Consider the following 22,422-nt stretch of genomic DNA (forward strand, 5'->3'; position numbering starts at 1 on the left):
AAGAGGACACATGGGCCATATTTAAAATCTGACCAGACACTGCTATTCCAACTTATTACCCTTAATTATAGCTCTGTATGCAAAGAGTCTCCCTTAAGAGAAAGAAGGTAAGAGCAGACCTTGAAACAGTTGGACGGTCAGCTCTTCTCTGCTGAAGCAAGTTCCAGCACAGGATTGTTGTCCTAAAACTGCAGAGGAGTTTGAAACCTCTTTCTAGGCAAGTTAAAGAATAGGTGTAGCCCCAGCATGAACAGGGGATGTACATTGTCTTATTCCACATGCATGAGGACACGCAATGAGGTTTTGCTATGCATGAATCATGTGTAAATGGGTCTAGATCCAGATAAGGGGAGGCAGATGTCCTCACAGCCACTCCTCCTCTGAGGGATCCTGTATAGCATCAAGGAATTAAAACTCACAGTGCAGTACTAAGAACAGGAGGCCTAAGCTACAGATTTCTGGGATTTCCCCTTTATTTTTAGTAGCAACCAGTGGCACTGTTAGAAGATCTGACCCAAGGATCATCTTCCTCCAGAGCTCTCCAGCACAGCTCAGATTGCTTCAGAAGGAAAAAAAGCAAGGAAGGCTCTGGAAGCATTGACAAGGCTGGTCATGACAGCAGCTTGGCATGGTTCTTCCTCCTAATTCAGCTGAAAATTCTCCAAAGGATCAGAAAAGGAGCAGAGGAAGAGAGGGAAAGTGGGGACTCAGGAGTCCCTGGGCTCTAACTACTTGTCATCACCAACACAGCCAAGTAGCTGAATGGCCATTTCTGCAGCTGCACTCTTCTGTGCATTGCTTCTTGTTCCAATATGCTTTGTATTAATGTACCAGGGAGTCAGCCCCTTCCATAAAGCTGGATAAGATGTGAATTAAATACATTTGTGTTTAAAAAAATTACAACATAACATTTCAACAGTTGTGATTAATTGATATTTAAAATACTGAGAAAAATAAAGCCATGATACATTACTCACCCCTCGGCACTTCTGCTGGGACCATATTCATAAGGATAATATTTACATAAGGAAAATGAAACTAAAACACAACCAAAGCCCAAACAACAACTGCTCTCAAGCACACGGTTACCTGGGGCCCCTGTTCAGTTCTGGCATCAAAGGGGTCTCCAACGAGTCGCTTCTTGGCATACTCCACGCTGCGCTTGACAAACTCGGGGTAGATCTGCTCCTCCACAAACACTCGTGAGGCAGCCGTGCAGCACTGCCCTTGGTTGAAGAACACGCCTTGATGGGCACATTCCACTGCCAAGTCCACTGCAACAAAGCCCAGGAGGGAAAAGTGTTACCACATGCACAGTTCCAGCCTCCCAGTGTTTCCAGGGTTGGTTTTTTGCCTTTCTTTTTTGAAAGCCTCCTTAAAACAATGCTGACAATGATCCACACCCATTGAAGGCACCCACAAGGCCTCATGCTGCCCCCAAATCAGATCGCTTATTCCAGCCCCCTTCCTGCCTTTTGACTCAAGGTCTAGTTTGCCATAGCTCCTGATATTCTCTTCCACAAGGACTCATTGAGGGCAGTAACCAGTTTTAACCTGCTGCGGGAATTCAGATGTGGATTCCTAGATACTGTGCATTGGTCCCTGAAAAGTAGTTTCAGTTGTGATTGTTTAGAAAGCAGCGTTCCCTTCTGTTTTAGAGCCAGCTTGGACCATTGGTCTTTGCAATGCTCAGTTAGCAGATGGCACAAATACCTCTGGCTTTCAGGCAGTAGTATAATGGTCTGCTCATCTGCCATAGGAATGGTCCCAGTGCTGGGCAAGATCTCCAGTAAAGAACTGCATCTTGCCTTGGACAGAGGTTTCCTCCAGTCTTTGGGGTGGATGCAGGACAGCAGAGACACACAAAAAGCACTACGCTCATAGTCTCTTACAGCAAATAAAGACAGCAGCTAATACTCACGGTCTGCATCTGCACACACAATGCAGGGGTTTTTCCCTCCAAGCTCTAATGTCACCCTTTTGAGGTTGCTTTTAGAAGCAGCTTCCTTGATCAGTTTCCCAACCTGTAGCATTGAGACACAAAGAGGACATGAGCTGTTTCCCCTGAAAGTCTTAACTCTGTGTGTCAAGTGTGATACTAACAGGGACAGAAGAGCCTGGTGGGTGGCTGAAGCAGGCAGAAGTCAGGGATGGCGCTCTTAAATGGTTGGAGTTTCTTACTGCTGTAATGTGTTGGGTCAAAACCAGCCCCAGAATTAATGTTTGGTTTAGGCAGATCTGAAAGCGGTGGGCTATGTCGAGAGCTACAGGAACTGTGTCCTGAAGTTATCTGCTACTCAGAGCTGCAGAACAAGGCACTTCCCACCCAGTGCAAGCTAGTGAGCAACACTGGCAACCAGGAGGGCTCCAAGGTTTATGACTTTTACTTTTAAAAACTGGGAATTCAACTTCTTAGAGTAGATTTTGCCAAGGTAACGGTAAGAACTCACTGTTCCTGTTACCACTCCCATACCAGAAAGCCATGTAGAGATCTTGACATTTAGGAGAAAACTACTTCTGATAGTTTAGGCTGAGCTGTTTCACACAGAGAAACTTGTTCCTTCCAAGGCAATACCTGAGGATGTCAACAGACAAACTTGGTCGAACTCTGCTGTGTCACCTTCTACCCAGGAACCTGCTCTGACCATCTGGTGGCATTTATCTGTCTGCCCTCTCCTGAAGGGCAGGATTTACTCTGCTGCCAGGATTTAATCAAAGTAATGTCAAACTAAAGGGATTTTTTTCCCCCACAGAAAAATTGTTTCCTACCAAATGTTTTCCCCACATTCTGACTGTCTGTGCTAGTTCTTTTTTTATACTGGTGACACCAAACCAGCAATTTCTCTTTCCATTTTAAAAAGTGGAATTCCTCACAAGAGCATAAATCAAGCATCAGAATCATTTAGTAACCTAATTTTGTTCAAAACAGTGTTAGTTAAAACTAATTGGGAGCTTCAGTTGTTAAGGCAGGTTATTTTTTTCAAGGACCTTATATTTGAATGTCCTCATTTTGTAACTGATTTTCTTCTATTTTACTTTTGCATGTGCCAATCTTCACTTTATTTTTGCCTAAAATTACCCTGGAGTGGAGCTGTGAGCAAGGAAAGCATGGGGCAGCTTCTGGCAGTTATAGGTCTGCATTTCTGATGGTTTGCCTTTGTAACTCCAGCAAGGCTCCTGAACCTACCAGTACAGATCATCTTTAGGCACTCCGCAGCCTAGTCCTAGAGAGAGCAGAAGTGATGCATCATGCTGCAGATACACATAGCTTCACCAGAGGCATTCCTACGAGCTAGCTGGCTGAAGAGGAGTAAGTTAATATACTAAGGGAAAGAAAGAAATCTAGATGGGAAACTTCTCATGGAGTTTAAGCAAAGTGTTTCCAGGCTGGCCCTGAGCCCAAGCTGGGGCTTAAGAACTAAGTCAAAATATATTTTGAATTAGCTTCACTTCCTGGCTCAGAAACAGTAGCGTTGTGCTGCAAATACAGCAGAGATGCAGCTGAACTCACAGATGGGTGGAGGGGGAAGAAAACACTTCTAAATTACACACGCATTAGCAAGGAATCTGTCTCCCTCGGTGTTTCCTGCACACCCATAGATTAGGAAGACAAGCACAGCGTCTGTAAGAGCTTTTGCCTACAGGCTCCAGCAGCTGAGATTTTCCTCCTCCTCCTAATCCACTGGATACTCCTTTTTCATTAAAAACCCAAACAGATCCATGTGGGCTGGATGAGTCTATAAGCTTTATTGTTTTCACACAGCCAGCGTCTCATCTGGGCTAAAAGTTTCTGATCTAGGATTTGGAGAGAGCATGTAACTGGGTAAACTCCTAGATTAGAGCAACTACCAAGACAGTAAAAGCTTATTGTGAACTTTTACTGTGTTCATGTTTGTTTCCTTGATCCCTCTAGAGAAACAGAGGCTTAACACACCTTCTCCTATGGCATAAGTGAAGCAGTTAGCATATATTCAAAGCCACTAGATGGTACTGTTGTTAAACGCAGCAGCTTTTGGGTGTTCAGTTACTTTTACCGATCAAGAGTACCATTCAAGGTAATTTGTCATCATTATACATTTAGATTACACTCTGCAATTGTGAGAATAGACATAAGAATGGATGAATTCGTAACTTCTCACCAAGAATAATGTTACTCAAAGAAATAAAAGAGACTGTATTTGCCTCAACTGCACCCACTGGTGTCAGCATTTCCATTCTTTGGACAGAACCTCTCTTCAGGGGGTAAGTATATATTGCAAAGAAAATTTAGAGCAGTGAGTTGGGAAAACGTTCACATTTCTAAGCAAGCTTTTGTTTGAGGATTTTCTGTTTGCATGTCAGAGCTGTGCTCAGTTCCATGGACTGGGCCAAGCTATGTGGTCCTTTCCCCCATGCAAGTACAGAAGAGCACAGCTCTAGGTGTCTGACAATACAGAGGTCTCACCTCCACCCCTCTCACAAGCAAAGCAGCTGTAGCTATTTACAGGAAGAAAACGAATAGAAGGTGTTTTACTGTACAGGTCTCAAAAGCAGCTCAAATGTTAATCCCATCCACGTCAGCAGAGGAAGCCTCGGGCACAGAGCCATGTTTTTATTTAAGTCCTAGTTCCTCAGAGGTAACTGAAGCTGAGGAAGAATTGTTCAGGGCTCTGACTGACATGTTTTCCATCTGCACATGCTTGCAGGGCAGGACTGGCAGGGAAACTTGCCCAGAAGCTCCAGCAGGTCAATGGCATGATGCTAAGACACTGCCAGCCTCCCCTGTAGACTCTTACCTTATGTCAGAGCATCTTTTACTTACAGTTCTTACAGAAATGTGGTGGTTTGGCAAAACCAGTTTACAGAGATGTGGGATTATCACAAACACAAGGACCTGAATTAGACGAATCCCAAACACTTCTGAGAAATCCTGTCACATGGAATGTGGTGGAAAATGGTGTTGGCTATAGAGGAATCACTGACATTTCACTGGTCCAGTCTTATATGGCTGACAGTTTTAGAAGAGAATGCCAAAAGGAACAGCAGGTGCTTTATGAGAAGTCCATTACCTACCTTTGTTGATCCAGTAAAAGCAATTTTATCAATGCTGTGATGGGTAGAAATGGCAGCTCCAGCTGTGGGGCCGTAGCCTGGCACTATGTTCACCACACCTGGAGGGAAACCCACCTAAAACAGAGGTTAAATACGGCTCTGTAGAGAGATTATGAGCACTGTGGAGCTCATCTGCGCTCCTGAGAGTGCAGTTCAGTTCTCAGGAAGCCTGAATTAGTTGTACTATGCTCCTTGTAATTAAGAATTGCAAGTTGCAGACAAGGAGTCCATACCAGATACATCCCTGTTTTCCAGACTTTCCAGTAACATGGCTGCGTGCTACCAGCTGGAGTAGACGTGGGTAGAACTAACAGCCATGCTTAGGAAATGCCAAGTTTCAGTAAGAATTCTTGGAGAAGTCCCAGTTTCAAAAGAGAGTGAAATCTTCTGGCCAAACTTGGCCCCCAGCTACTGCTGTGCAGCTGGAGCCAAGGGATAACTGAATGAAAGTTTGTTTTGAACAAAGGTTGACATTTGTGGTTCTTCAGGGGCCAGAGGGATTAAGAACTCAGTAAAACCTCACTAGATGATGGGGCTAATAAAACAGGAATACAAAAGCAGATGGTAACAGACGTATACCAGTTTCCACCACATTTACAACCTAGATTAGCCAGCTAGTAATTTTGCCAAAAGAGACAAATGGCAAAACTCTAGGTAAAATTCTAATGCGAGGAGAAGTGTGGGACTTACTGGTCTGGTTTTACTTCCTGAAAAAAGAGTTTCAAGGATTATGCTTGTCTAGATCAGCCCTCCCCTACTACTGATTGTGCAAGGTTGTTTTCCCTGCAATTTCTAACAACGGAATTGCAGGGTATTAAATAGTCACTTCATTTATTGTGGCTTTTTAACATAAAATCTCAATAAATGCAATTGCTCCTTCCAAATACTTAAAAAATTGAAGTAATTGCTCATGTTAGCTTCTTTTTTTTTCCTACTTTTTCTTTTCAGAAATTTGCAGGGCAGTCAGATTTCTTCTGTGGATGCAACAGTGACAAAAGTGAGTTGAAGAGAGTTTGCATCTTAGCTAATGAGTTTTCAAGCAAGCACTGCATGTCAAACTGTGCAAGTAATGGTGTCTGGAGTCAGCAGCAAAGCCACAAGGAAGTAAAAAAACTGGTTCAGGTCGCCCTGAGCCAAAAAGTTTTTTCTGTTTTCTTCAGCAAAAAAGAAAGGCAAAATATTTTGGTTGGCCCAAAATTATTTCCTTGAACCTAACGCATAACTTTGCTTTTGTGTTAACATCTTCTGCATCCTTTTAAAGAGGAAAATATACATAGATATATAAATTAACTTATTCTTCTGAAAAGCTGCAAAGAATTTGGCTAATTTGGGGTGGAGAAAGGAGCATCTTCAAATAAAATTACTCTGCTCTAATTACACTTCTGCCTTGAGGGGCAACTGTGAGGAACAGGCAGCTTAGAATTTCAGCTGAAAAAATTGATTTAATCAGAATGGAATTGGGTTTTTTTGGGGGGGATGCTACGCTTGTGTATGGGGAGCTGTATGTCAGAGTGAAAAAAGCAGTGGCATGACAGGGCTAACTACAAATCATGGCAACTGCGCTCTATGCTCCCTCGTCTTGTGTAATCTTCTTAAGTCATTTAACTGTAGGAGATGCTTAACTGGTAGTATTTTTGCACTGCCTTTCCTGGCAGAAGAGCCCCAAGTGTCAGTTATTAACATATCCTTCTATCTACTCCCGGGCTAAGCCAAGAGCAGACAAAATCCTCATTATCATTTGACTGAGCCTAACAAACTTTTCCAGGTGAGAGGCAAAAGTGTATCTACAACCCTTATAGTTTTTCCTCACAATTAGTTACATATGTAGATGTAGGAAGCTGATGTACTGACCAGTGCTGGAAGTACTACCACCACCTCAGTATGATTAATAGGTCTAAGGGCACCTGACATCCTACCAACATTTTGGAATCCCAACCTCTGATCTTCCCTTTGTGTCAGTATGGAGTTGGCTTTACAGGCCAGACATAGATAACTTGTTCTATGAACTGCAGAAATGATGAAGAATTGTTTCCCATGGCACTCTGTCTTGGTTGAATTATCCCACTTACAAATGGTATAAACACAACAACACTGCTGTCAAAACACACTCTTTTTGTCTCGTTGTCTAAGAAAACTGAGCTGTATTCTTTCCCTCATTTGGGAGAGGGGAAGACACAGCAGAGGAATAAAAGCACCAGTTTTTCTCTCTGCAGCTTCCTGAGAAAGGATAAAAACCTACAGGTTCTGTGATCTTTGCTCTCCCAGCCACTGCCAGCCATGACGGCCTTTGTAAGAACAGACTGAAGACACGGGTTGTTCTCCCTTTCCTCTGTTAGGCTTTAACATCTTTAAAACCTAAAATTGTACAGTTTCAATTCAAAATACAGCCTTGCTTACGACCTTAAAAGAACAGTACTTAGACAGGATGCTCAGATTTCCTTACCTCCTTGACCAGCGAGCCAATGTACAGCGATGTGAGAGGAGCTTGTTCAGCTGGCTTAATAACCAAAGTGTTTCCACAGCACAGCGCCGGTGCCATCTTCCAAACCAGCATTAGCAATGGGAAGTTCCACTGCAAGAACACAAGGCTGGTCAGCTCAGCTCAGCCTGGCACAGTCACCTACCCACATCCACACAGCATTTTCCCCACCTTCACACAGCACAGGGAGAAAGAAGCAACTGGGAGAACAGCCACAAAGAGAAGTGGCTGCTTACAAATCTGTGTTTGCTTGGAGTACGGAGTATAACTTCCTTGATTTCCCCTAGAGAGCCCAAATATTGCTGGCAGCCCTCAAGCTAATCCTGTAAGTTGGACAAAGCTCTGCATGATGTGACCTCATTCTTTACAGGAGTTTGAGCACACTTTGTATAGGATTTTGGCTGTTCACAGGAATTATTGTTGGAAGCAGTGTCCTGATGCATCACTTCTGCACAGTGTCCTTAGATGGGGAATTACAGGGTGCAACTGCTCATCGAAAAAACCTCATTTTTCTGTGCTAGGTATTGGCTGAGTAGTTCAGAGTTATACGATATCATTCAATTCCAGGTTTATAGCTAGGAAACTGCAGTGGGTTGTTCAGTCATGGAAATCCAGGGGAGGTCTTATACTCCCTTCGAATTGTAAATTGCTCCTTTCCAATTAGATTTCTTATTAGGAATTAGGAACCAGTCCACATGAGTTTCCTCTGTGCTAATCTCTTTCATGGTCATGTGTATTTGTAGACCTTGGAGCCTAAGCAAGAAGTGGAAAATCTAGCTCACACTAAATCTCAGAAAGGTCATTTGGCAGCAGAAAGGATTTCTTCATTAAAAATAATTAATGCTGCTTTAGGGATGATGGAAGCAGGCCAACAGTAAGGGGACTTCTTCTCAACACTCAAGCCAAGGGCCTTCAGCTTTCAACAAAGAAGCCAAATATGTTAGGAATCTACAAATTCACACTTACAAATAAATTAGCAGTGTAGCTTTTAAGAGATGAGCTCTGTTCTAACCCAGCAGCTCTGAGACAAAGCAGAATTTAATCTAATGTGCTATTCTTCAACTTGCCTCTCCCTCTTTCCCAGACTTCTTGTTTCAATGGTCTCCAATGGCCACATCCCATGATTTGCCCATTTGTCTTTTTCTCCTAAGCCTTCTTGAAGGCCTGACTTAGCAGCTTGAGCCATCCGCACCTACACTACTTTTCTACACTTTCAGAGCATGATATAACTCCATTAGGAGCTTTCAGTTGCAGAATGGCTGGTGAAAGTAACAGTGAAGGACCCCAGGGCTGCCTCATGACACCACCTTGGGATAAAGTTCAGTCATAAGCTGCGCTTTCTAAGAACTTCCCTTGCTAAGAACGTTGGTTCAATATAGTCAAGCCACAGGAAAAAAGGGAGGACTGGTAATTGGTGGAGGGAGACATATGCTGAGGAGTGACAGAATCTCTTTAAATCAAGTAGGAATATACAAACCCACAGACTGCTGGCGTTAGAGATCAAACTGGAGAAAGAATTGAAGGGGATTTGTTCTAAGTAAACTGAAGACAGATGTGGTTTTGTTGACCCCAATCATCCTTTTTACAAACACAGTGTTGAACTTGAGTCAAATTTGGTTCTGTGCTTTCTATTGTATTTATGGTTGATGGAGGGTCAACCTGAAATATTAGAAGTCCTATTATGTCCCCTTATAGTGGCCTTCCAAAGCCCCCTACATGTAGGCTTTTAAAGGGATAGTTTCCAAAGCATTGCTGAGTGCCAAAGGTGGCTGAGTGTGACAGGGAGATACCTTTTTATTTGTGATCTATGTAAGAAACCTGATGGTTTGATCTGAAGTCATAAATTCTAGTAGCTCACGAGCAGTCACATTGCTTGGTCAGCCAAAAAAGCCATGCAGAAGTCATCAAGCCAAACAACTGACAGCTAGTACCAACCGCCTCCCACTTTGCCTCACCCTGTTGTTGCTAAATAGACTGTACCATCTTAACACGAGGATACAAACTCAGTTCTGCTGGAGGAAAAAGCAAAATTTCCCCAGATATGTTTGGGAACTGGTCCAGACCTGGTATTCCCAGCGTCTGGCAAATCCAACACCCCACATGCGTTTCTTTCAGTCTCTCCTATAACCTTATCCCAAATGTCAAAATATTCAATGGATTTTTATTGATCCAAGTATCCAAACAGAGAATCTTGACACGCCACCATCTGCCTCATGACCTGTAGGATACCACATTCAAAGCATTTTACAACCAGGCAGGAGCAAACTATATCTCCTGTGTAGCTGTAAAGTCTTCCTGGCTATCTGTTAAAACAGAGCAAGTGATACACACTAAAACTGGAGGCATTTCAAGAACTAGCCGCACTGCCCCCTCAAGCAGAGAATGAGACCTCAAGGAAAAGAAAACTATTCAGTGAGATTTAATCACAGAAAGCTCAGAGAACAGCCAGGCATTATTAATAATGGGTATGATGTAAAACTATGCATCTGCACTAGGCAGCATAAAGCCATCACACGTGACAAGATGGTTGTCCCAGCAGTGCAAGTCAAGAGAGCTCTGACTGGTCTCTGGTGACTGGTGTCAGCCTTAGAGAGGAGCAGAGCATCTGATTAGGAGACCCACCCTTCCATTGCAGAGGACTTTGTGTTGCCAAGAGCAATTGGCATGGGGGTAAACCAAGAAACTACATTAGGCAACTGAGATGGGAGTTCCCTGCAGAACAGCTGTACTTAACGAGGAAGCAAATGGCTGCAGTATAAGATGAGGAGTGCATGTGTAATTCTTCCAGTTCTAAGAGAGATACAGGGCACCATCACTGCTACTTACTGGAGTTATAGCTCCACAGACACCCATCGGTTCGTGCCTGGTGAAACAGACAAAATTGTCATCTGCAAGACAGAAGAATGAAAGACAAGTCAAAATCCTTGCTGCTACAGCAAGAGTGTAATACAACTGCACACTAACAGGCTGGGGACAGAACTAAAACCATATTAGACAAGGAACCCTATATCTGTTTATCTTAACTCATGCCTCTGGGACACCCCAGGTGGATGAAGATCTCTGAGAACAGGTCTTGTGTTAGCTCAAAAGCCAAACACTGCTCATGGTCACAGTGGAGCCTTTAAAACCAGAGGCAATTCTTTCTGCAGACTCCCTGCATTGAGGCTAAGGGGAGGATAACTCCCACACTGAAAAGCCAGCACAAATTTAATTGAGATTGTTCCCCACTGGAAGAAGCAAAGCACTTGTCTCCCTGAGGGGGAGAGTTTTAAACCCATTTTGTATAGGAATCATACTCAGTGTAATAGGAATTGCACTTCTGGTAAGAAATCACAAAGAGATGAAACTCTGGACTAACGTAATACCATTCATCTTAAAATACTGCTATTCTTCTTTCAAAGGAAAAACAGGGAGGACATTTTCCTTATAAATTCACTCTTGCTGAAAACCTACTTTCATTGGGAAGATCTGACAGAAAACATGAACATTTCTAACTACAGTTTTTGGAAGTGATCTCAAATCAGGACAAACAAGCAGTGTCCAGGCAAGCAAAGCTTCACATCGCTCTGAATGAGGGTGACAGATCTCAGTTTATATGACTGGCATTGCTCCCTTTGCTGCCTGCACAGACTGAACTAGTCCAGCCCTTCAGAGCCCTTCCTCTGGTGACTAATTTTTGTCTGCAGTGCCTGTCCTTCATCCAGCCTCAGTGATCACCCACATGCAGGGACAAAACAGGCTGATTTAGAAAATACATGGGCATCCTTTGTCTTAACTTCTCCCCAAAACCGTAGTTGAACTCAGAACAGTGTTCTCTCTGTCCCTGCCACAGCAGTGCAGTGGGACTGCTCCAGCTCTGCAGCCTAGGAAACATTCTGGGAAAAGTCTGAAGTGTCAAAAAACTCCAAGAGCTCAGGCTTTGGCTCCTGAGAGGAGGCAACATCTCAGACCTTCTCTTTAATAAAATTTAAGATAAAGCACTATATGCTCTCTGTAAACATCTGTGAGTCAGCACTGTCAGGGATGCGGGAACATCAGTGAGGTGGGAGACACTGGTGAATTCCACATCAACGCTCTACCACGTCCCTATGCCATCTAGGACAGCACAAGCTCTGCTGATTTCATTCAATTCTCCCTAGAAACCTCCACCCTTACAATCCCCAGCATCTTAATTCATGTCAGTGATACCCAACAAATAAACCCCCCTATAATGTGTGGCTTTTTTTCTTTAAGAATTAGCCTGAATTTAAAACCAAAAACGTTTCTCTGTTAAAAAGGCAAGAAAAGAGCCCATCCATTATTTTCCACAGATCTATCCAGGCATTCCATTGTTCTTCCATTAGTTTAAATCTTGAAACACATCTACTTAAAATGCATCCTGAGACAGAAGGAAATGTGGGCTATTTTTCAGAAGCAGACCTTTCCATGCATCTCCCTCCCACTCCTCGAGCCTGATCCCATTCCAGCTCTGAAACTGGGTCTGAAGGAACTTACCCACTGGGATAGTTCTGCCCTGGATTTTATCAGCCCATCCAGCGTAGTATCGGAGTGTTTTTATACAACCTTCCAGGTCAATGAAATAAGCCTGCAGAAAAGGTTTTCCTGTGTCCATTGTTTCCAGGGTCTGAAACAAACAAATTGCATCAACGTTAAAGTGGGTTTTCTTAAAATAAAGAGCAGTTTTAGAGGAATTCCTCAATTTTATTTTGCCTTGTGCTGCAGACATGGGGTTTCTTTCCTTCCCCTTAGATTTAAGGAATGAACTTGTTAATACAAGCAAGGTAGAAGGGAGACTAGACCAAATAACCCTGCTGCATGCATGAGTTGCCTTGTGCTCTCATTGCAACCACTGAACATCATCCAGAAGCCCCCAGAAGGTGGCTGTGGATGGGATCCAGGGCTGTGATCTGGGGCACTGGTCAGCAATGATGTGTCATGACTTCACTGTAACTGACTCTCCAATGCAGATGTTCTGGATTCCAGATGGTGTCACTGAAATCAGTCAGATCCACTTTCCTTTTATCTGAAAATCTATTTTTTCTCCTTGATAGCCCTAAACCCAACCTCTGAAAAGCCTCTTTTATCCACAGGATGATAGAAAACACATTTTTTTTTTAACAGAGTTCTGGTAAAGTAACCTTTGGGATCAGGATCAGTGATGAGACTAAGGCAAGGCAGGAGTCACTTCACTAAAGCTGCACTGATGCTGGGCAGCTCTAACTGAAGTCCAGTCCAGGCCTGTGTCCTTCTCACTGTTCTGGACATTAGCTCAGTGAATGCTTTGTTCTCTACTCAGGTCATTAAATCGGGATATTGGTGCAAATGTCCAGCACATCCATAAAGGAAGTACTATCCCTTGGTAGATTGAAACATCTTTGTTTACATATGAAGTCATACCCTGTCATCTTCCACAGATATTAGGGTCCAAACAGACATTCCCCTTGGAATGACCAGGATTGTTATCCACTCTGGATGTCTGCTAAACTGACTGATTTTTATAAGTCATTACTTAGCATGCAGCCAAGGCAGCTAGGGCTGGTTTTCTGCAGTAAAAACAACAATGCCAAACAAGCCCTCCCAGATCAGAAGGACAGCAGAGAGCTTGAAATGAGTGTCCTGGTTATGGAAAAAGGAGGGTCCTCTGGAGTCACATCAAAAAGAGAGCAGAAAATGAACAGGGCATATTCACACACACTTTTTTTCCTCCCCTTTTATTTGCTGGCCAGAACTGCCTTCAGACCTGGATGCTTTGGTTTTATCCTGCTGAAACTGAAAGCTTTCATGTGGTTAAGAGACATTGTGTTGGGAAAAGAGACACAGCTCAGAACAGTCACGCAAGTACAGATTCCTAAGAGCATCCCATGTATATTAAGTCCTACTGACCTCAGTGGGACATTGGCTCAGGCACATACAGATCTAACAGCACTGAATGTCACAAATGCCATTCCCCTGAAGATAAGCAGACCCAAAGTACAGCACTGAACTAGTCAGTGCTCAGGTCCATGATAATACGTATAGACAGACAGCAGCTCTAAGCTGAGAGATGTTAGGATCTGTGGGTGCTATACAGAAAGATGTACAAGGCCCATAGAGTCTAAATGTTTATACCAACTGCAGTGCATTTTAGCTCAGGTCCTGCTCCCTTTGTTCTGCACCAGAAGGACTCCTTCAGGACGGGATGGGGAATCATTAGCCACAGTTCTTCAGTGCAGGTCCAAATTAAAACAGCTTCAGGGCTATAATGCTATTTTCCTGAGCCAGTACATTTAGTAGGGAAAGAAACAGTTCCACACATATTTTAAACTTTGGATGACATCCAGCAAGAGTCTCTTTCCAGCCCCCCATTTTAGGGGAAGCAATTTGCACAGGAGCCAAACTGGCCTTGTACTTTTGTCATAAAGAAAGATCAGCTCATTTGTGGTGGTTTGGGGTTTTTTGTTTCATTTGGGTTTGTTTGTTGGTTGTTCTATTTGGGTTGGTTTGTTTTTAAGATAAGAGCTGGGAGACAGCTATGAACATTGACGACTTAAACTGAAAAAGAATATGTTTATTGCTTTGAAAATTTAATATCTGTAATCACTTCCATAACTAGCTGAAGTTTTAGAGAAGTCAACTATATAGACAAACTAGCAGCCTTCTTCCAAAAGCCCTAAAGTCATCCTACAGAAAGAGGAAGGTAAGCCATGTCTCCTGCATGGACTCTTCTGCCCTTCATGAAGGGAGAGAAAAGAAAAACACTAGGTAGATATGGATGCAGCAATATCAGAGGGCTGGAGCTGAGTTGAAGCCAACTGTTGCTGGTTTATCACTGCTCACAGTACTTACTGCCAGGATGACTCTGTCCCGCTCAAGAAGATCAGCCAGCTTGTGCAGGAGTCGTCCTCTGCTTAGGGCATCCATCTGTCTCCATGGAGAACCCCTCTGGAATGCTGCCTTTGCTGCTTCCACTGCATTATCCACATCAGGCTAGAGCAGCCACACACACAAGAAAACCTTAGGTTACAAGGAAGAAGCTGAACAATGGCAGAGAAACCCCACCAGGCTGCTTCCTAGCTGATGATGTGGTGGCTAATACCAAGTTGTCTGACAAAACCACTTCTGTCTTACTCCTGGATTTGAACACAAGCCTGCAATATATTTTGGGCTTGGCCTGGGCTCATAAACAACCTTGAGGTCAAAGTACCAATAGGGTCTTTCAAAGGGAATTTAATGCAACTGGTTTGTTTATCAACTAATCCAAATTCATATTTCTGCTGACACAGGATATAAGTGACACTGAGAAAGGATGGAGAAACAAGATCATAGAATCATTTAAGTTGGAAAAGACTTTTAAGAGCATCAAGTCCAACCATTAACCCAGCACTGCCAAATCCACCACTAAACCATGTCCCATCATTCCATCCCACTGGAACTCATGCCAGCAACAGCTAACACACTAAAGTTCCCTTAGATCCTAGATCACACTTCCAGAACATTTCTGCCAGATGGGAACGGTGTTATTGTTCAATGCTCCGACAAAGGCATTTAACCTACAAATACTTAGTGCCACTCTCCCTTCCCCTGCCATCCCCAGAGAAGCTTCATGCATTTGCTCCGGCCACAGCATGCCCTGGACTCCTCCCTTCTCCCTACATACACTGATTAAAAGTGAAGCCAAGGGCAACGTTCTGACCCAGTGAAATCAATGGGAATGCTGCCATCAACATCCACAACCCCAAGCATACATAAGGCATACCTCACCCTGGCTTTGGACAGAGTCCTGCTCTATGTAATGTCTGGCACAGCCCTCACCCCACTTTGCTGATGGAGAACTTGCACCTCACCACAATATGTGGCTCAAGGGGGTGGGAAAGGAGGGAGGGTTGCAGGCTTTTATCATTCCTCATAGCACTTCTCCAGTTGCTCTCATTTATGTCTTATCTCAAGTCTCTTTTGGATATAATTATGAAGTAAGCCTCTGCACTGATCCAACAGGGTCTGGCTATTCTCCCCTCATGGGGAAGTGTGTGGTGCTCAACCAAGAGAAAAATGTTATGGGGATATATGTTGCCTTCTTACAGCAAAAGTTCATGGACAAAAAGCAAGTTGTCACCCAAACTTACTCTAAGTTTGGCTCCTTTTCTTTGCAAGAAGATTACACAGCTTTCAAATAGTCTGACTTGTACTGCTGGGAAAAGAAATCCACTCTTTGGAAGGGCACTGATGGTGAAACCATTGTAGGAAACCTGTGCTCATACAGGGGGTTAAAAATGGCTCTGGTCAAGCCAAGAGTGCTGGCAAGCAAACAGCCACTGCACAGGCAGGTCTGTACTGCCTGGGCCCTATCACCCACAGGCAGAATGAGCCTTCAGAGTGTTTCACTTCAGTTGAGTTGATCTGGATTCAAACTGGCACATCACAAAAGCCAGAAGGCACCACCAGCCACTGCACACTTACGTACTCCTCATCCTGCCTGCTGGAATGAAGGCTGCAGCTGAAAGAAGGCTATATTTTATGTGACAAAGCAGACAATGAAACACTAGAAGTGTGTCAGGTTTAAATTAGTCTTCCCTTAGCAGCAATTAATTAGCTTCTGTAACTGGGCTGGGAGCACTGATGTGGAAAGCATTGAGTCTGCACTGGCACAGGCCACAATACAACATGCCTTTAGTACTGAGGGTCCCACTACCCTGGAACTCACAGAACAGGGGTGAGATGGCTGATGGGCAGAGAACTTCAGTGCATGCCCAGGTTTCCCCCATCCTCTAAATATGGGAGCACCTGAGCTCTGCTGTAGCTCCTCCAAATACTAACTGTCTTCATTCATGTCTCTTCTCAGACATACTGGGTACACACAGGAGACTGTAGTCATCATCACATAAGCAAAAAGGCTTTTTCAAATCACCCTCAGAAGTAGCACCACCAAGTGAGATCTTGTGAGTCTGCATAGACTCAATAGGTCTGAGAGATCAGCAAAAACAAGGAAATTCTTCAGGAAGGCTGAAATACCATTCTTAATCCATCCTGTTATGACTAGGCGTTAGGGGAGCCCGAATGGCGTGTTCATTGCAGACATGTTGCAATAGGTAGGCACAAGGCGTGACAAAGACTCATAACTGTCAAGGTGCCAGGGACACACTGTGCATCCTGGTGCTCAGTTCTGATCTACACAGCTTTACTGAGCATTACAGTAAAAACCCACTAAGAGAATATTAAGACTACAAAGTCAAGCATTGCAGCCTTGGGAAATGTCTGCAAACCTTCATACCCACCTTGCACGTTTGTGTTATGATACAACCCCCAGTTACACAACCACATACCATTTCCCCCTTGAACAAACTCACACTGTTCTTTGTTTTAATCCACCTCCTTCACCTTCCTCCTCTACATCAAGTCCTGCTCATCGCTGCTCTATTTCTATACTCTTTCATCCTCTATCCTTTCTACTCCTCTCTCCTGCCTCAGCAGCACAGCAGAGACCATCATGTCACTCTGTGAGCAGGAAAAACACCTGCAGAAAAGCCTTGCTCTGCTTCATGCTCAGTGTGCACAACACTGCTTCCATTTGTCCAGTAAGGAGAATGCCAGGGATGAGCACAGCCAGTAGAGACCATCTTTCATCAGTTCAATTACTAACTTCTTTGAAAAGCCTCCAAAGCGCACATCTTTGGAAAGGCACTTTCCCAACATAGGGCATTAGCATGCCACAATTTCTCAATTAGAAGAGGTTCTCTGACCTGCTCCGCTGCAAACACTGTACACATTGCACTGCTCTAACTTTTAAGCCCCAGTTCAAAACAGCTACAAACAGCATCTTAACAGCCCAAAGTGTCCAAAAAACCTTGGGGGCATTGCAAGTCGGTGTAGGGAATAATACTGATGCAGCCTCTTATCTCAGCCTGTCTTCAAGTGCCAGGGAAATAACAATGGTACAAGTGTTTCTGCCTTCACATGGCAACACCAAGACAGGGTGGCAGTTCTGGGGCTGCACTATTTGCTGGAGGCAGAAGTCTAATGAAGAAAGTTATTCCTGCTCATTATCAACCTGGCAAACACTTGGACACAAAGCTGTTATTTGGGAGGCAAAAAGTCTCCAAGTATCCAGTGGAAGAATGTGTCATTTTATTTTCAGTGCTTCTTTTTCCTTTATCGCTCAACTATCCCATCAAGGGAAATTCTATCTTTAATTCTATAACTAAAGAACAATCAAAACCTTTGCTCCTAGCCTCATAAAGCATTGGCCAAGTTTCAGCACCAGACTAAATTGTCATTGCTGAGATATCAGCTGCCAAATTCTCACCCCTCACGTGCAGCCTAAGCGGAACACACTCTGCACAGCCAGGGAGGGGCAGGTTTCTGTTCAGGGGTAAGAAGTGGAGCCCTGCTCTCAAAGCAGAGCCAAAGCCAGCACCAGGAACTGCCACTCCTATGGTGGTACTGACCAGCACAACCAAGTATGGTGGCACATGGGGACAAGACACTGGAAAGCACCAAACAACTCACCACTTCCTGTAGTAACTCCAATAGACTGGAGAACTAGATGATCTTAAGGTCCTTTCCAACCCTAACTATTCTATGATTTTAAGTGTTATGTAAAGAGGTAGAAAGAAAAGACCTTCAGCACCCAAGGTGCAACTAACTTACATTCTTGCCTGTAATTATTCTATGCACCAAGGAGTCAGCCACCTATGCTGAGTATCCATGGGCAGAGGGCTCCACTGACTGGCCCCAAGGAAAGGTTTACACCCCTGCAAGCTAGAAGGTGGAAGTTATCCTTGGATTCAGGCAGGGATAAGTCTCAAGGAGACAAGCAGCAAAACTGGCCTTTTAGTTCTGCATAACAATTTTCTTTAACCAAGTCATGAAAAGGCAGCCTTGAAATACTCATGTAATGCTCAGTAACTGCTTGAGGACACACTTAGCTCAGGGAACAATAACACATCATGGTTCCTGCCTAACAGAACACAGTTGCATCAGAATTTGCTTCAGCTCCACTGTTTACATGCCACTGCAATTAAACACAGTTATGTCCTACCCAGCTAGTATAAAGCAATTACACATAATGTTTGGTTCTGCCTCAACATGTAATTGCCCCATGGATGCACAGACCCTCCATGGCAATCAGAGGCTGCTTTAGTGCTACCCAAAAGAACAGCTACCTTACAGACTATTTGGATGCAGGCTGGAGACTTGTACTGCCAACCAAGTTTGCTCCCATCTTCAGAAGGGTCAGGGTCTATACTCTACACAGTGTAATACCATTAAACACATTGCCCCTCCACAACTGGTATGAGTCCTACTAGGAAAGGATCCCCAAGGCAGCTACCTGGCTGGAAACCAGGCATTGTGCCTCACAAGTGTTGGACAAGCTTAGGTACCAAGAAAAAGATACCTCAGTACAGGCAGAAATGCCCACACTGCCCATCACTTACTGCCCAACAGCAATAAGCAGCCCAAGCCCTGGTACAGCAGAGAAGCTGTGATTCATCTTCCTATGACTGCAAAACGCCAGCTCTTTCCCATAGATCAGGCCAGTTGGCCCATACATGATGAGCTGTTTTGGACAAAAAGTGTCACATCTGATCATTCCTCACCTCAGACTATTACCAAACCCAAGCAGTTATGTCCCAGGCTAATCTACAGCACACCAGGGACTACTAAAACTTGAGAGATACTGGTTTGCTTTTAACTGAGTTGCCACATTTGTACAGGAGGCCAGAACCCATGACGCCAGTTGGAAAAGCACCACTACATCTCTAGTAGGAAGTGGGCAGTGTTTGCATGACTGAGCTTAAATTCCCCCAAGCACTCAGATTTGTTGATTGTGTTTAAAAAAGGGCAAGTTTCATCCAGCGTCTCCAACAGAATGCCATGCAGCTTGTGTATAACCACTCCCAACTCAAAGCCCAACTTCTGTCAGGGATGTGCATACACCATCACTGCTATTTCCTCAGACTGGCTGCTTCCTTCCAGGATATAAAACGAGAACAATGCTGAACCTCACCCCTCTGACAGTGCTCAGCAGGCAGTTCCTACCAGGGAAAGTGACTCTGCCAAGTCAGACAGCAATGATCCTACCCAGTGTAATTCTTGAGCAGCACATCTAGTGTCCCAGACCTCCAGCTTACAGCCTGGCCAGATGTATGTTGTCATTAAAAGCCACCTTTTCCTCTGTGTGCTTCCCTACAAAAGGAAGTCCCTTGGAACCTGTGTTTTGCACTGCCTTTCCAACAGCACTTACCTTGTCTCCCTCCTCTATGTCACAAATCTTCTCCAGTGTTGAAGGGTTGTAGGTGGGGAATTTTTTTCCACTTGTAGACTCATGCCATTCATTGTTAATAAATATCTGAAAAGAGAGCAAAGGGAGAGGGATGGGGAAGAGAAAGGGAAAAAGTTATGCAGATAATGCAAATAGATCACAAGTACTCCTCAAAGGTCCCAAGGCTTTTCAGTTTCCATTGATGGCAGGGTCAAGGATGTTCAGTCTCTCTCCCAGGGAGACTGTGATGATACAGACAGCATTTATCTGAACTAGAACCTGAGGCAGAGAAGAGATGAAAAAGCCTTCATGCACCCAGTTAGTTTTGAGCAAGAGGAGGACAGAGGATGGGGCCCACACAGTGTAACACCATAATTTGGCAATGAGAAACAGACAGTTTTTGCAATGCATCTCCATGGGAACAGCAAACAGACACCAAGAGAAACTCGTATGGTTCAGGCAAAAGGAGCCCCTTGTTGCACGCTACAATTGAAATGTCAGCGTACAATATTACTTGGTTGGTTGTGTCCTGCCCTGGGCTACTTCCACAACTTGCCCCCTCCCAGCACTGTCCAGAGAAGGGCAAGTACTGGCTCAGTTCTACCCCACGATGCCTTGTCACAGGCTAGATGGAGCCTCCCACATCACTTGGAGTCATTTGTGACAAGATTTAAGTGTTTCAAAATATTGTATTTCTAGAGCAAGAACAAACAGTCCCGGCGTTGCGTAACTGAAAATGCATTAAATACTGGAGTGTTGTTACTCACTGTAAACAGAACATGAATACCTATAGACAATTAATTGATTCAACATGCATCTTATCCATGCTCTGATCTAACTTGGCAGTGTTATATTTTAAATATACTTTAAATAAGATTAGATGAAGTAATCTTTATTAGTAGCCTGTTAGCGGCTGTAAGCAAGTACTTCTACTTGGAAGTCATCCACATTCGCAATCTTGTTTATGAGTCTCTACACACCACCAGGAGATTAATGTTGCATCCCCTACATTCAGAATTCCCACTGCTTTGGGTCATGGTTTTCGTTCCCTGGGCAGCTTTTTTTTTCCTGAAAGGAGTTTCTCATTACTATTTCTGCAGAAAGCATCTGAGATTCTGTTGTGGAGAAGCTGCACTTTTGGAGCCACCTGTTTCAGACAGGCCCAGAAAAAGCAAGTTTTGCCAAAGAATGTTGCCAAGTGAAGCTGCAAGAAAAGATACAACGCTAGAAATGTTTACTGGGTTGACACTAATGCTCCCAAACTACCTCTGTTTCCAAGTCCTGCATTTTAATATTTACATATTTTAATCTCAATTGTCCTTTGTTTCACTAACGAAGAAAGTCACATTACAAATGAGATACGAGGAACTAAAGTTACAGCATCAGGTATATGCTCACAAACGAGGGATTGGGGAAGGATACCAGTTTTCCTCCACATTCAACATTAATTCTATGCGAGAGGGTTGGGATGGGAAAGCGATGTTCCTATGAGAAGTAGTAAAACACAAGACTGACAGGATCAGGCTGTTTTAAATGTAACATATACATTGGCATCATTCTGGGAATCACACCACATAACCCGAGTCTCTAGTGCCAAGAGTTAGTGCAGAACAGCGTATCAGCCGTTCATGCTTCATACCCAGGATTTGAGACAGGGAATTGTGGACAGATCACTTCCATCACACATCCATGACAAGCATTAAGCTGCTTTATAAGTAAGATCTTTGTTGAAAATTTTTGGTCTCCCCCAGCCCCGTAACTGGCAGAATCACGAATAAACCTCTCTGCTAAGCAGGGGAGAGCGTGCCGTCAGCTGTACACATCTGGTGAAGCTCAGAGCTTTTAGAAAACCCCTCGCAGTTTTATGAACACTGACTGCTGCTCATTATTTTCTCAGATGCACTGGGAGCATCAGATCAAGTGTCAAATTCACACTTTTAATTAACATTGGTTTCCACTTTTAAGAGACTACCTTGATACCTTTAGTGCACAGAGTCTCCGGTAAAACTCTGGAGAATAAAAACCTCACGTGTTTTTAAAACATACATGGCTGCAGGATTAGATCCCTAAGGAGTATTTAGGAGTGTTCACAACAATAAAAATAACAAAAACCAGAACATTTGGATGTTTAAGAACAACTTTAATGGCCGTGTCCATTTTGGACGCAGGAAAGAGTTGTTTGTGCAGCATTACACCATTCCGCAATCAGCAGCTGCAGATCCAATTTGCTATTAAATGAGAAGTTTACCTTACAGAGAAAAAGTCAATAAATTTGGGATGTTAAAAATTAATCTAGTCCGGTGATTACCACTAACTGCTAATCTGTTCAGTACTTCAGATTGCACAATTCAAATCAACACCTCGCTGGATAAGCTATCACTGTTTACTGCTTCTCACTGCAAGAGAATGAACTTCACGTCCTGCCTTTTATTTTTAATACAGAAATGTAACAGCAATTAACACACTCATTCAGCCCCTCCAGCTCTTTTAGTCCAGGAACATCATTCAAATTATGGCAGTCAAGGCTCCCCAGCAGCGTAACCAGCCGGGATGTTTACCCCACTGTACAAGGCAGCAGGTCAGGCTGTTGTGGAACAAAAAGGCGACTCTGCTA

At 43.7% G+C, this 22,422-nt stretch overlaps 1 protein-coding gene across 2 annotated transcripts in view; it reads right to left on the bottom strand.

Moving 5' to 3' along the window:
- The window catches only part of ALDH1A3 (aldehyde dehydrogenase 1 family member A3), a 32,764-nt gene that overhangs the window by 9,158 nt on the left and 1,184 nt on the right, over positions 1-22,422 (bottom strand). Inside the window, exons 2-9 of one of the 2 annotated variants that reach the window (XM_030498226.1) lie at positions 19,791-19,895; positions 14,396-14,536; positions 12,065-12,194; positions 10,397-10,458; positions 7,535-7,663; positions 5,053-5,166; positions 1,922-2,024; positions 1,090-1,274 (exon numbers count right to left, since the gene is read on the bottom strand). In XM_030498226.1, the coding sequence (XP_030354086.1) occupies positions 1,090-1,274; positions 1,922-2,024; positions 5,053-5,166; positions 7,535-7,663; positions 10,397-10,458; positions 12,065-12,194; positions 14,396-14,536; positions 19,791-19,895 (969 nt within the window). The remainder of the gene's footprint in view (positions 1-1,089; positions 1,275-1,921; positions 2,025-5,052; positions 5,167-7,534; positions 7,664-10,396; positions 10,459-12,064; positions 12,195-14,395; positions 14,537-19,790; positions 19,896-22,422) is intronic. The other variant, XM_030498227.1, reaches the window with a different exon arrangement.

Source organism: Strigops habroptila, chromosome 9 (assembly GCF_004027225.2).
Source record: "Strigops habroptila isolate Jane chromosome 9, bStrHab1.2.pri, whole genome shotgun sequence".
NCBI classification, from domain to species: Eukaryota; Metazoa; Chordata; class Aves; order Psittaciformes; family Psittacidae; genus Strigops; species Strigops habroptila.